Source organism: Halichoerus grypus, chromosome 7, assembly GCF_964656455.1.
Source record: "Halichoerus grypus chromosome 7, mHalGry1.hap1.1, whole genome shotgun sequence".
Taxonomy (NCBI): Eukaryota; Metazoa; Chordata; class Mammalia; order Carnivora; family Phocidae; genus Halichoerus; species Halichoerus grypus.
The window spans coordinates 11,770,640-11,783,156 of NC_135718.1; the positions used below are offsets into that span (position 1 = coordinate 11,770,640).

At 49.0% G+C, this 12,517-nt stretch overlaps 1 protein-coding gene across 2 annotated transcripts in view; it reads left to right on the top strand.

Moving 5' to 3' along the window:
• The window catches only part of RGS10 (regulator of G protein signaling 10), a 38,354-nt gene continuing 25,837 nt past the window's right edge, over window positions 1-12,517 (top strand). Inside the window, exons 1-2 of one of the 2 annotated variants that reach the window (XM_036123828.2) lie at window positions 1-146; window positions 11,486-11,604. In XM_036123828.2, the coding sequence (XP_035979721.1) occupies window positions 98-146; window positions 11,486-11,604 (168 nt within the window). In that variant the 5' untranslated portion in view covers window positions 1-97. Of the gene's footprint in view, window positions 147-5,469; window positions 5,629-11,485; window positions 11,605-12,517 lie in introns of those variants that run through there. The other variant, XM_036123829.2, reaches the window with a different exon arrangement.

Below are 12,517 nucleotides of genomic sequence, written 5' to 3' on the forward strand. Positions count from 1 at the left end.
GCTCCTCCTCCTCCTCGGCCTCCTCCTCCTCTCCGTCCTCCGGCTCAGCTGCCGCGCCGCCCGGCTGCTCCTCCTTCCTCCCCGGGCCACCGCGGCGATGTTTAACCGCGCCGTGAGCCGGCTCAGCAGGAAGCGGCCGCCGTCAGGTAAGCGGCTCCCGGCCCCGCGGGCTGGGGATCGGGGCGCCGGGAGGAGCCGCCTCGGCCGACGCTGCCCGCCCAGGGTCCCGGGCATCCTTCCCTCCCTCCTGTGCTCGGGCGCGGCTTGGCGATGCCACCAGGCCAGGGTCCCCGCGGACCGCGCCACTTCTCCTCGCTCCGTCCGGCGTCCCTGCGGTCGCAGCCGCGGCGGGAGCGCAGAGCCCCGAGCGGCGCTGCGGGAGGAAGTTTGGAGAAAAGGGGGAACAACAGGAGTTTTCTTTTTAGTGATGGTCTGGGAGAAGAAAGGAGATCCCATACACCCCCAAACTTTGGAGGGAGTACGGGCTCTAGATCCGAAAGCAGAAAGTCGCGCGGGCTCCTTCCCTTCTGCAGTTCTCTGCCTCTCTCCGCTGCGGGATGTTGGTGCGAATGATGCCCGCGCGGCGCCCGGAGCAGGCAGGGCTGGACCCCCGGGATCGGACTGGCAGCGGGGCCCGGGCCGCCCGGCGCCTTCAGTTCTGCGCTGCGGGGCCGAAATGTGGGGCCGCCGAGGAGGGTGAACACCAGGGTGGAGAAGGCACATCTGTGGTTCGCGCCAGGGGAGCGCTGACCTTACCGTGGACTCGGCTTGGCTGTCACAATGGACCAGGCTGAGCCACAATTTGGAGCAATTTGATGGGACAAAGAATCCACGGTGAAGATGAGACCATGCCTTTGATGCCAACCACCTTACCCTTTTCGTTCACAATTATGGCTATGCTCCTTTGAGCTCTTAATGTGGGCCCAGGTCTCTGTTCACCCAGTTCTGTGTTCTCTCTCCACCCTTAGGGGCAAGCCTGTGAGATAGGTACTGTTAAGGCTACTTTCCAGAAGAGGGAACTGAAGCGGGGAGCTGTTAGGTAACCCGCCCCAAGTCACACTTAGGGAGTGATGGAGAATCTTTGAAACCCACGTTGGCCTGACTGTGGAATTCAGAGGCTTTCTGCTGCCTTCCACTCGCAGACTCACTTCTTCCTAGTGCTAGGAGTCTGGACATGTTGGTCCGTGTCCTGTTTTCCCTGAATATCATATTTTATGAGGGACATTGCAGTTAAGAGGATGGACTGGGACCAGACCGGCTGGGACCAAATCCCACCTCCACCGCTGTGAAAACTTCGAGTCTGTGCAAATGAGGATCTGCAAAATGGGAATAAAACAGCTATCCCTCTGTGAGCCCTTAAAGGGAGCTGGTTTCCCATCCATCAGCTGATGCAAATCATTGTGTTAATACTCAGGACACCCCTAATAAAGTAGGACTTCATAGGGTCATTGTAAAGAGCTTATATTTGTGTCAGTGGGCTTTGTATATCTTGCTGTGTTGTCTGTGGGTCAAAGGATTGCTTCAGATGTTCCTTTTAGCCATTCCCTCTTGGTGGCTCTTCACAGGCCTGTGGAGCTGTAGTCAGAGCCTGGACTCAAGTTCAACTCCTGGTTCCCACCCTGACTCTATCATTCAGTGACCTTGGGCAAGTTCCTCACCTCTGAGCCAATTGCTAAATTATCGGGAAATTTGAGAACTGGGTGCTAAATCACAGATAGCTTGAAATTGGCTGTTGGTGGATATTTTTACCATGGAAATGGGCAAATGCTAAAGATCAAGCTTTTTTTTTTTTTCTAGGAGAGCTGGTTTACTAACACACCTCTGTGTCTGTTTTCCCATCTATAAAGTGGGTTTCATAGAGTCCTGGGATTAGACACACCAGAACATACGAAGTCCCTAGTGCAATGCCTGGCATGTAATAAATGAGTAATAATGGTTGGTTTCCCCCTTTCGTATTATAAACAGAGCTGCTCTGAACATCTCTGCCTGGTTATTCATTGTTTTGCATCGTTTTGGAGCATCCCTGGTTTGGGGGGTGTTATATGGGTGAGGGTTGTACCCCAGAAAGACTGGGGCAATTTGGGGACACTCGTGGAGTGTACCTCTTTTGGGGCAGCCACTTTTCAGCCTTACGACGTGGGATTAGGTGACAGATAGAAAGATTAGTAGCTAAGCATCATGGATTGGTATTGGGTGCCTGGCCTCCAAGAGCCCAAACGCCATTGGATTTTTAGGTTTAAAGTGTACCCCACTGATGGGAAAGGGCAAATGAGGCTCTGCCGTTTGGGCATCACCATCCAGCAGTGAGAAAAGGAGTCAAGTGAGAAAGGGAATGTGGGCCCCGAGGCAGAGGTACTGGGAAGCTAGCCAAGTGATCCATGGGACCCTGTACTACATTTTTATTTGGTAACTCTGAATTATTTTTCCTAAACTGGCTCTCCAAATTATATAAGCTTCCAGCCCCACCAGTGCTGGATCCAGCCCTGCAGACTCCTGATATGGACCCAGCTGCAGTCCTGCCTCCCAGAACCTTCTACTGTCTAGACTTTTCTTGCTTTTCAGCAAAACCTTATTGGAGACCATGTCTTCAAGCTCAGAGTTTGGAGTTCCTAACCCCTAATTCCAAGGTTCAAAGTGCAATTCCCTTGTTTTTCCTTTTGGAGATTTCTCAAAGTGTGTTCATGAACCCACTGAGGGTGTGAAGGGGGTGGATAAAATGCAGCTTTCCAGGCCACATCTGGACCCACTGATTCAGTCTTGGGGACCCGAGGTGGGAGGGAGAGTAAGCTGCATTTTCAATAAGTTCCCAGGTTGATTCTTATGCCACTGAAGTCTGTCTGCCCACCTCCTCGCCCCCCACAACGGCTCACACTGTTGATGGTAATCGTGATGCCGCTCACCTGGAAAGCAAAGCCAAAGCCACAACCTTCCCGCTGCAAGCAGACTGAGGGGCGACCCGTGGAGGGAATGCCCACCCTGCCAGGCAGGCCTTGGCCCTCCCCTGGGGGTCTGTTGTACATTATCCCATTAAACCCTTGGGACCAGTTTCGGATTTATTGCTGGGCTTAAGTTTTTATTTAAAGATGACAGTCAACATAGCAACTTAATGTCTTTGTTTTAACAACCCAGCAGCGGGGCAGTCTTGGCCTCTGGGGAAACTTTCTCTGCGGAACATCACGGCCGTCCTGTGGTTTCAGAGAGAGCAGCTCAGGGACAGAGAGGCCGGGCTGGGCTGAGGGGTGTTGTTTTAAGACCAGCGTGGTCAGCCCACGAGCCGACTGAGTCTGTGGTGTCAGCTCTGAATGCCACCAAGAGCACCCTCTAGACGGGTGGGTGTCAGGTGCTACTAGAGCTCTATTTGCCTTCATTGACTTTGTATGTGATTGACATCTCCTTCCTGCACTGTTAGAAATTTGGCGAACCTGGCAGGTGCCTGGTGGGCCATTTCCTGGGGCTTCCTGGGTGGACTGTGGTGCATCCTCCGTGCGCTTGAGTAATCCCCTCGGCCCAGGGCTCCGGGCTCAGAAAGTTGCTGTTTAAATTGTACTAAATTTCCTCTTGCTGGTTGTCTTCTGCTTCCCCCAGATAGCTCTCCTCTGCTGCAGCCCGAGAGGGGCGGTGGGGGCAGAGGGGGCCCCGGAGGCGACAGCAGCAGCTCCCTGATAAGAGCTGTCAGGAGGCGTCCCCTGCGGGGGGAACAGACCCTTGCAGACTTCCGGGGACTCATTTCCCTTCTAAGCAAGTTCCCATCCCTCCAGGGCCTTGCCAAGGGTCTGCGGGTCAGCTGTGCTGTCCCCTCTGTGCGGCGCTCAGGGACCCCTCCTCGGGCCTGCCTTCTCTCCCAGGCCCAGCCCCCCGGCTCTCACTCTGCCTGTGGGGGGCTGCGCATTCCCACTTCTGCCCCTTTGCTTCCGAGGGTGTCCTCTGTCCTGTCTTCTCCCACAGCTAGGTCTCCCTCTGCCCCAGCAGGGCCGCTCTCCCCAGCCTCCTGCCTCCCTCCCTCTCTGCCCCCGAAATGCAGCCTGTTTTGTCTCTCCCTGGACAGCTGTAGAGGCCACGAAGGGGCAGGGACTTGTCCGGAACCACCCATTTCAGAAGGGACAGACCGGAGAACTCAAATCTCTGACCCAAGCCCAGAGCTACCTGCATGAGTTCACACAGTATCCATTTAGTCATCTTGTTAAGATATATTTAGAGTTAAAAAAAATACATATATATATATATATATTTTTTATTCATATATATATATATATGAATATGGAGCTGACAACTTTTCTCTTTCCTCTCCTCCCGCCCCTTCTTCCTTTCCCCCCCTTTCTTCCTTTCTCCAGTCAGGACATTAAAAACAACGCCATCATCAGCCGTCTTTATCATTCCATGAATGAAAGGGCATTTGAACACCGCAGAGAGTAAAGACAGAATCTCATGTAAGGAAATGTCCTGATCCACCAGAATTTTCTAGAGGTTATTGTGTCCAGGGAGAGGCACTGGGTGGCTGACGGGCAGAGCTGACAGGAAGCCCTGCTCTCCCCTGTGCTCCCACCGTGTCTCTTGAATTTTGTACCGTGTAAATAAATATAATGATCTCTTTCCTAAAAGCAACCCAAGGCCACCTTGAGGGTATCAAGACAGCTTAAGTGGTAACTATTTCCTTATCCTTATTTTCATTTCTTCGTGACCCAGTGCAAAACTTCATGCCAGCCTGAGGGATTGTGGGCAGATAGCCACGTGGGAACTCCTGGTCTCATCTTCTCAATTAATTTTAAGTTCTGTGAGAAAAAGGGCCCCGCCTTTCACTTCTTGTGTCTGTCACCGCCCTTCCCTTCCCAGGCTTTGCAGCCAGAGGGCTTGGGGCTGAGTCCCACCTCGTCCCCTTCTTTGCTTGCTCCTCGGAGCACGTTATGTAACCTCACCATGCCTCAGTTTCCTCCTCTGTAAAATGGGCCCCCGATGAGCCCGACCTGGGCGGGTCGCTGTGAGGTGGAGCCGAGATCCATAGCAAGCGCTCAGTCAGGCAGCTGTTTTGACAGCGGTCCTGCTCGCTGTCTCGCCCCCAATCTATCAGAAAACATCCATCAATGTAAACGTGAACATGAGTGCCAGACATGGCGGACTGCGGGGAAGGCACAGCTCCTCCCCGAGAAATGCACAGTCCCTCTGATGCTGGAGGGAGAAGGTCACTTGCCCGCCCGGCCGTAGGGGCCCCGGGGGCGGGGTTGAGGGCACATCTGTTCACGAGTGTCAGGCCCTGGGGGTGGGGGGTGGGGGTAGCACAGGCCTCTGGGAAGTGAAGGAAATCAGGACAGGGTCTTCATTTTCACCCCCAGGGTAGAGCTCCTGGGTAATTTTATTTTTTTCTGGGCCTTTGCCTAGAAAGTAGAGATTCTAGGGAGGCTACAAATAACAGTCTGGCGTTCTGATTTCCTTCCCTCTGGTAGAAACTGGAAGCCAGTGGCCATCTGTTGTTTAGTCCACTCAAAAGAGGATGTGGAGTCTTGTTTTTCCTCCAGACCCAAGGGTGCTCAGGAGCCCCGCAGCCCCCGGCCTGTCTCCCACGAAGCGTCTCTGAGAAGGCAGTGGGTTCCTGGGCTTCGTGAGACTCCTCAGGTGGACCCCAGAGCATGGAACGTAAGGACTGGCCCCCACCCCCCTTGGGCAGATGTCCTCAGCTTGCCCACTGCCCGGCTGACAGCGGTGCAGGGCAGGGGCTGGGGGGAGAGTGGAGTGGAGACACAGGGACACAGGTGCTCTTGGGAGGCCCCGCCCGAGCCCTTGGCTTTCTCTGAGGTCTCTGGCTTCTTGGGAAAAAAAAAACGCCATGATGCCTTTTCTGGGTCCAGCCAGCCCCCTGTAGCCTGCTCGCCTTCTCTGGTCTTTGATGCTTGCTATTATTATGATCATTTTAAAACTTTTTCATTTTTATTATTATATTCTGCTAATTGCACTTCACGCAAAACTCCCCACCAAGGGAATTGCATCCTTGAAGGGTAGTTATTCTCAGAAGTCAGGTACTGGAGCCGATAAGCACTTAAGTAATATTTAGATAGAGCGTTTCCATGACCCACTTTCTCCGGAACCTTACATAGATCACCAGTTGTAACAAACTGATTCTCTGCTTCTAAGTTTGGATGACTTTTTTTTTTTTTTTGGATGACTTTTTAAAAAAATGTAATATGTTTGATGTGGTATAGTTGATATGAGGTTTTAAAGGTTTTATTTATTTATTTGGGAGAGAGAGAGGGAGGGGAGGGGCAGAGGGGGAGGGAGAGGGAAAGAATCTCAAGCAGATTCTGTGCCGAGTGTGGCGCCCCACACAGGGCTCGATCTCACGACCCTGAGGTCATGACCTGAGCTGAAACCAAGAGTCGGACGCTTAACTGACTGAGCCATCCAGGTGCCCCTGATGTGAGGTTTTAAATAAGGTTCTCGGGGTGTGCACTTTTCCTTGAATATTTATGGGAGTATGGTGTGTGTGTGTGTGTGTGTGTGTGTGTGTGTATGTGTGTGTGAGTGTGTATGTGTTGCATCAAACCACTTCAGAATTTCGAGTGAACATTTCGGCCTCTTCCTGGGCTTGAATGTTTGGTTTGTTTTCTTTAATAATGCTCTAAGTCTTGGGGGTACTTAGGATAGACTCTTTGATAATGTACACTGACCCTGCTTTGAGGAAGTTGGGTATTGAGATTTTACTAGGACATTATTTGACTTGGAAAAATTGTCTATGCAGGATCATTATCCAGACCTTCCTGGAGACTAATAGCAGGAATCCATGCTGTAAGCCTTCATTTGCGATGAGTGTTACAGATGCCTTTTGAGTATGGATTTCCAAGGAATTAATGTCTGGAGAAAGTCTCTGGTAGATATGACATCATAGCATCTATAAATAATGCATTACGAAATATGCTGCAAGCAACCAGCCTCAGCCATCTGTATCTTTGAAATAATGGCTTTTGCTGAAGTCAGAAACCACACAGAACAGCATAAATGTAAATGGAAAACGTATGTACATTGTGTTTGCATGCTAGATGATTCTGGCCCGGTCTGGTGTGGGTTTTTGTCTGCGCTGAATTCCCTCTTGGTTTTCTCAGTCTTTTCCCACGGTGCAGTTTTTGTCTTTCTCTTCAAGGCCGTTGTGTTCTGGCCTTTGTGAGTGTGAAGATCAGCAGTTATCAAAAACAAAAATGGCAGGAGAGCCTCATGATAAAGAGAGTGGGCTCTGGAGCTGTGCTTGGAGCACGGTCCCCCCCTTTCCTAGCTGGGTGACCCTTGCATCTGTGCTTCGTCATCTGAAGTGGGGATAATATTAAGCACAGGGTCATTGTGAGGTATGAATGATTTAAGCCACAGAAAAAGCTTGAAGCTGTCCCCAGCACACTGTAAGCAATGTCTAAGTGTTTGCTGTTGTTATTAGCTAATGATAGATTAATCTGAATATAAATGTATTGAAAAATAAGTATTGTGCCTACAAAAATCTGATCTAAAATGCTTTAAAGACCTCAGAAGGTTAAAAAATTTTTTTCATTGTAAAAATATTTTATAGGTAAACTAAACAAGACAAGATAAACAGAGCTGGACAAAATTGAAACAAATGGTGTCACTGATAGTTGCTTACTAGCTCGAGTGATCTTAAAGCTGCTAGAAAATTACGTTTGACTTCGTTTTCCTCCTGTGCATTCCGAGCTTACCTTCTTGTGTTGTAATCCGTCTAAAATGGCAACTTTTATCAATGAAAAAACAAAGAATATTATACCTTTATGGCCCCAGCTGCCAGGAGTTGGGAAGCTGGGAACTCTTGGTTTTGCTTTATTCTTAAGTTCAGAAGTAAACCTGCATACTATAGAGAAAAGTTATTCCTTTTTCTTATAATTGCTGGACTGATTGTAACATTTAAGGTAAACTTGTCTTAGGAAGCCTTTACTTACATGCATTGAGAAGTAGTGAAAGTCTCCTGAGTGGGGGGACCCTGAGTAATAGAAATGACCTGACTTGAGGGGTGATCTCTAGGGCAGTGCCAGATGGGGGAGCCTCTGCTCAGTCTCACTGGAGGTCAGGAGCATGACTTGGAAAAGAGATACACCATTAGGGGCGCCTGGGTGGCTCAGACGGTTAAGCATCTGCCTTCGGCTCAGGTCATGATCCTGGGGTCCTGGGATGGAGCCCCACATGGGGCTCTCTGCTCAGCGGGAACCTGCTTCTCCCTCTCCCTCTGCTGCTTCCCCTGCTTGTACACTCTCTCTGTGTCAAAAATAAATAAAATCTTTAAAAAAAAAAGAGAGATACACCATTAAATGATTGGAGTTTGCAAATGTGCTTCTATTTAGAGCTATCTATCTATATTGATAACAATCAAGAAGGATTAAGGAAAAAAGGGCATAGCCAAAAGCTTTTATCAAAATTGAAAGGCAATCAGGAAGTCTTGGAAAAATTCAAACCAATACTTCTGGGAAAAGCAAAAACACACATCAGAGTGTGGGAAGAAGATAACCACGGTAAGGATGGTGGGGGCAGAAAGTGGGCAAAAAGGCAAGAAGGAATTTGTCTTTATCAAGGGCACCAAAGCCAGACACCACAGTGGCTATGGCTATGGAGAGTAGCTGCATCTTGGTGGACTTCCTGAGCCAGCCCTAGAAATTCTGTGCCCTTCAGTAACAGTGTGGGGGTCAATGTATTTCATTACTCTTGATGGCAGGGAGATGGTAGCCCAGCTGAGAACTGAGAGGAAGGGCCATTTATTTGCCAAGTCCTGTGTTCTGGAGGAGCCCCTGGGGTTTTGTGGAGGTGGCCCTGGGAGGGACAGTCACCTTCACATTGAAGTCCCAATACTGGTTCCATCGAGTAGTTCTTTAGTTGGGTCACCTTGGTAGGTCATTTACCCTCTGAACCCTTATTTTATCCTCCAAACCTTTATTTCCCAGTCTATAAAATAAGGGGACAGTACCAGACTAGTTTTATTGAGTTATTAGAGTCTTTGATCAAGTGAAAGCTGGCACAGAAATCTAATATGCAAAATGATTGGAGTACAAATTAAGGGTTGGGGGAGGTGACAACTATCAAATGGTGGGGCCAGGTATCTTATCTCCCATTTTGGTTAAATGGGAATCCACCAAGTGTATTTATTTGCAAGAGAGCGTAGCAGCAAAAACCCAAATGTGGTCTGGTTTATTATTGAGAAGAATGTCAGGAGCTTTGGAACCCTTTCAGACCAAGGTTGAAAACTTATGGGCAAAGTAGGTGGTGCGTGACAGCAGGAGAAATTTGTGGCTGCCTAAGACTGTTCCCCGGAGCGGCCCACTTGTGTCTCCGCGTGTATTTACGTCAGAGAAGATCTGCTGAGGGAGGGCAGCAAATTGTCAAGCTGTATTCACGAACAGGAGAGTAAATTGGTGAAATGCTTGGCAGAATGAACCCTCTCGCAGAACTTTCTTATAATGGTGATCTCTTGATTCGATTTGTACTTTGTCGGGAAGAAACTCAGTGTTCAGAGGCTTGCCGTTCTAGCATTTGCAAAGAGAGCAGGGAACTAATGTAATATCCACAGACTGAAGATGCACTCTAGAGAAGCATCAGGTCCATTTGTGTTGTGTTTGAGTGAGTTTGCTTCTCAATGGAAGGAATAGATTTGTCCTGGGTCATTCTCTTATGTGCTCTATCACTGGTGCGTATTGAAACACAGTCCCCAACCCCTCACGGGGCTTCTGGCTTCTGCTTTTTAGCCCCAGTCAGCCAGCGAATGTCTAAAATCCAGGTAGTTCTCCCAGATGCTGGGAGACAGGGTCCCAGCTGCTTGAGAAATTAACACGTGCGTTGGACCCCCAATAGAACATGAAAGGTCATGCAAGCTGAGTTCCTGTTAAGGCCAATGTATTCAGATACAACTTTCTTCCAAAAACATTTTAACCTGTATGGCATCCTAGCTGTTTGCAGCAATTAATATTCATAGGACTTTTTTCATTTATCCTTTTCAAATGGTTTTCTTTGCTGATTTTTTAGTTAAAAGCGTATTTTCTCCTACATTCAAACTTTGCTTTATAGAAACAGGTTTCTACCTTTAAATGAAAAAAGGCAATGGAGAAAAAGTATTAGCTATGAAAAGAGTTCACTTGATAAATCATTATTTTAGGCAAGAGGAGAGAGGAACTAACATTTGTTGAGTCCATTGTGAGCCTCTAGATGCCTGATGTGCTTCCCCTTTTAGTCTTTTGGATAACCAGCCAGATAGGAGGATTAGCTTTATCTTGCACGCAGAATTTTGCCCCTTACCACCCAGTTTGAATTGGCTAAACTGGGTTTGGAACCTGGGCCCACCCGAAGTGACGTTCCATGGTTTTTTCCCTTGACTCCAGGAAGGGGCCGAATTCTGTAGAATGAGGCGTGTTGTGTTGTCACTTCCTCGCGGGCAAGTAGTCAGAGTGTGTTAGTTGGAGGTCCCCTGTCCCCTTTCCTTTAGTCAAGAGACTTTTCAGGTGTCTTGAAGAAGAGAAGGCAGCAGATGTGCAGATACAAAGAGTCATTCATTCAATCTACACACACAGTAATGGTGTGATGCTGAGCCATATTGGAGGCAAAGGAAAAAGTAATACCGATCCTGTCTTTATTTACAATTTTGGTATTTTGTTTGTTATGGAATTCTTTTTTTTTTTTAAGATTTTATTTATTTGACGGAGCGAGAGAGAGCACAAGCGGGGTGAGAGGCAGAGAGAGAGGGAGAAGCAGGCTCCCCACTGAGCAGGGAGCCCAACATGGGGCTCAATCCCAGGACCCCAAAATCATGACCTGAGCCGAAGGCAGACATTTCACCAACTGAGCCACCCAGGTGCCCCACGTTATGGAATTCTTTGCATATTTTGATTTTTCAAAATTTGCATGAAAATACCATTTATCTTGATGCCTGAGTTTTTTAGCAACCCCCTGAAACCTTGCACCTGTAGTCAGTGTCTCCCTTTTCCCACCCTTGGCCCAACCCTGGTGCAAACTTTTATTTATGTGCCAAGCAATGAGCTACATATTGCCGATACAACAGAAGGATACGCAGAAGCTTTCAGACTAGTGCGTCAGTCGTGCAAATCCCCTCACGAGACAGCACAGTAATTACAAGACTGTGCACAAAGTGTAATGGGGAAGCAGCTGCCATTGTGTCAGGGTCCCGGGGAGGATGGTCTGAGTGAGACTCGAGGGCTGCCTGAGGGTTGGCCAGAGGACCCTGGGTGGGGGGAGGATGGATGGAGAGTGGTGGGCAAGGACACGGCCCTCTTGTCATTGCTCTGAGCCTCAGTTTCCCTCAGCTGTAAGATGGAGGAAATGGCAGTGCCTCCTTCCTAAGGTTATCATCGGGACTAGAACGAGTTCCCTGTGTTAAGTGCCTGGAATAGATTCTGCCACATAACCTGTATTAGCCACAGTGGTGATGACAATGACCATTATTTGCAGATATTTTTACATGGAAGTATCTTTGGACCACATACACAATCTGAACTTTGCTTTGCAGACATCCACGGCAGCGACGGGAGTTCGAGCAGTAGCCAGCAGAACCCCAAGAGCACAGCCAAATGGGCAGCGTCTCTGGAGAATCTGCTTGAAGACCCAGAAGGCGTGAAAAGATTTAGGGTTTGCCTTTTTCATTGTTGACTGGGATCGATGCAGCACATGAAGAAGTGTAGACATCTGTGGGGGAAACACAGGCTGGTTTCACTGTGTGTGTCCCAACCTGAGAATAAGGACTTCTCACTTGCCATGGCCAAGGTGGAGACGCTCTCGCGGATAGCCTTGGACCAGAGCTGAGGGGCACGCACCGACTGTTTCTGGTTTTTATATAGTTGGATGGGAGGGGGAGGCGGTGATGGGAAAAGAGGCACTTTGCTCATTGGCAGAGTCCACAAAGAATTTCTAGCTCTGTGACAGCTGGGAGGGGGTGGTCTGGGTCTCTCTGATGTGAAAGTTGGTTCTCTTGTGTGTCGGGGATTCTCGGGACTCATTATTAACCGGGTGAGAGAGGTGGACAACAGCTGGAGAAGTGAAGTTGAACTCCAAGAGGAGGGCTGATGGATGGGGCGTGTCGGCGCTGCCTAGAAAGAACTGTTTTGGCTAGCAGAAACCCCAGGTGTCAGAAGAACCACATGTGAATTTCGAGAATGCCCCGTATCTGCCTGAGTCCCACTGCCTTCTGTCTTTAAGTCTTGGCTCAGGTCAGCATAAGCCCTGATGCTGTTGGTCGCTGTTGCAGCGCCGAGGGAGGGGGTGGCCGGCTGGGCTACTAACATTCCTGGACACCAGGCCACTGGGAGCACCATCTAGATCTCGGGAAGGGCCCCATTCTGCACACAGCGGGATGGCGGGCTGTGCTGCTAACCCCCAAACAGCTGACAAAAGAAAACACACCTCCAACTTAAAATAGTTTTCATCGTGACATTTTTAGACATGCTTAATATGTTTTTTTTCTTTTGTTTAAAAAAAAATGGGCCTGATTTTAGAGGAATGTACTTTGTTTAAACACTGTCTGGAAGGAACTAATATATCTCCC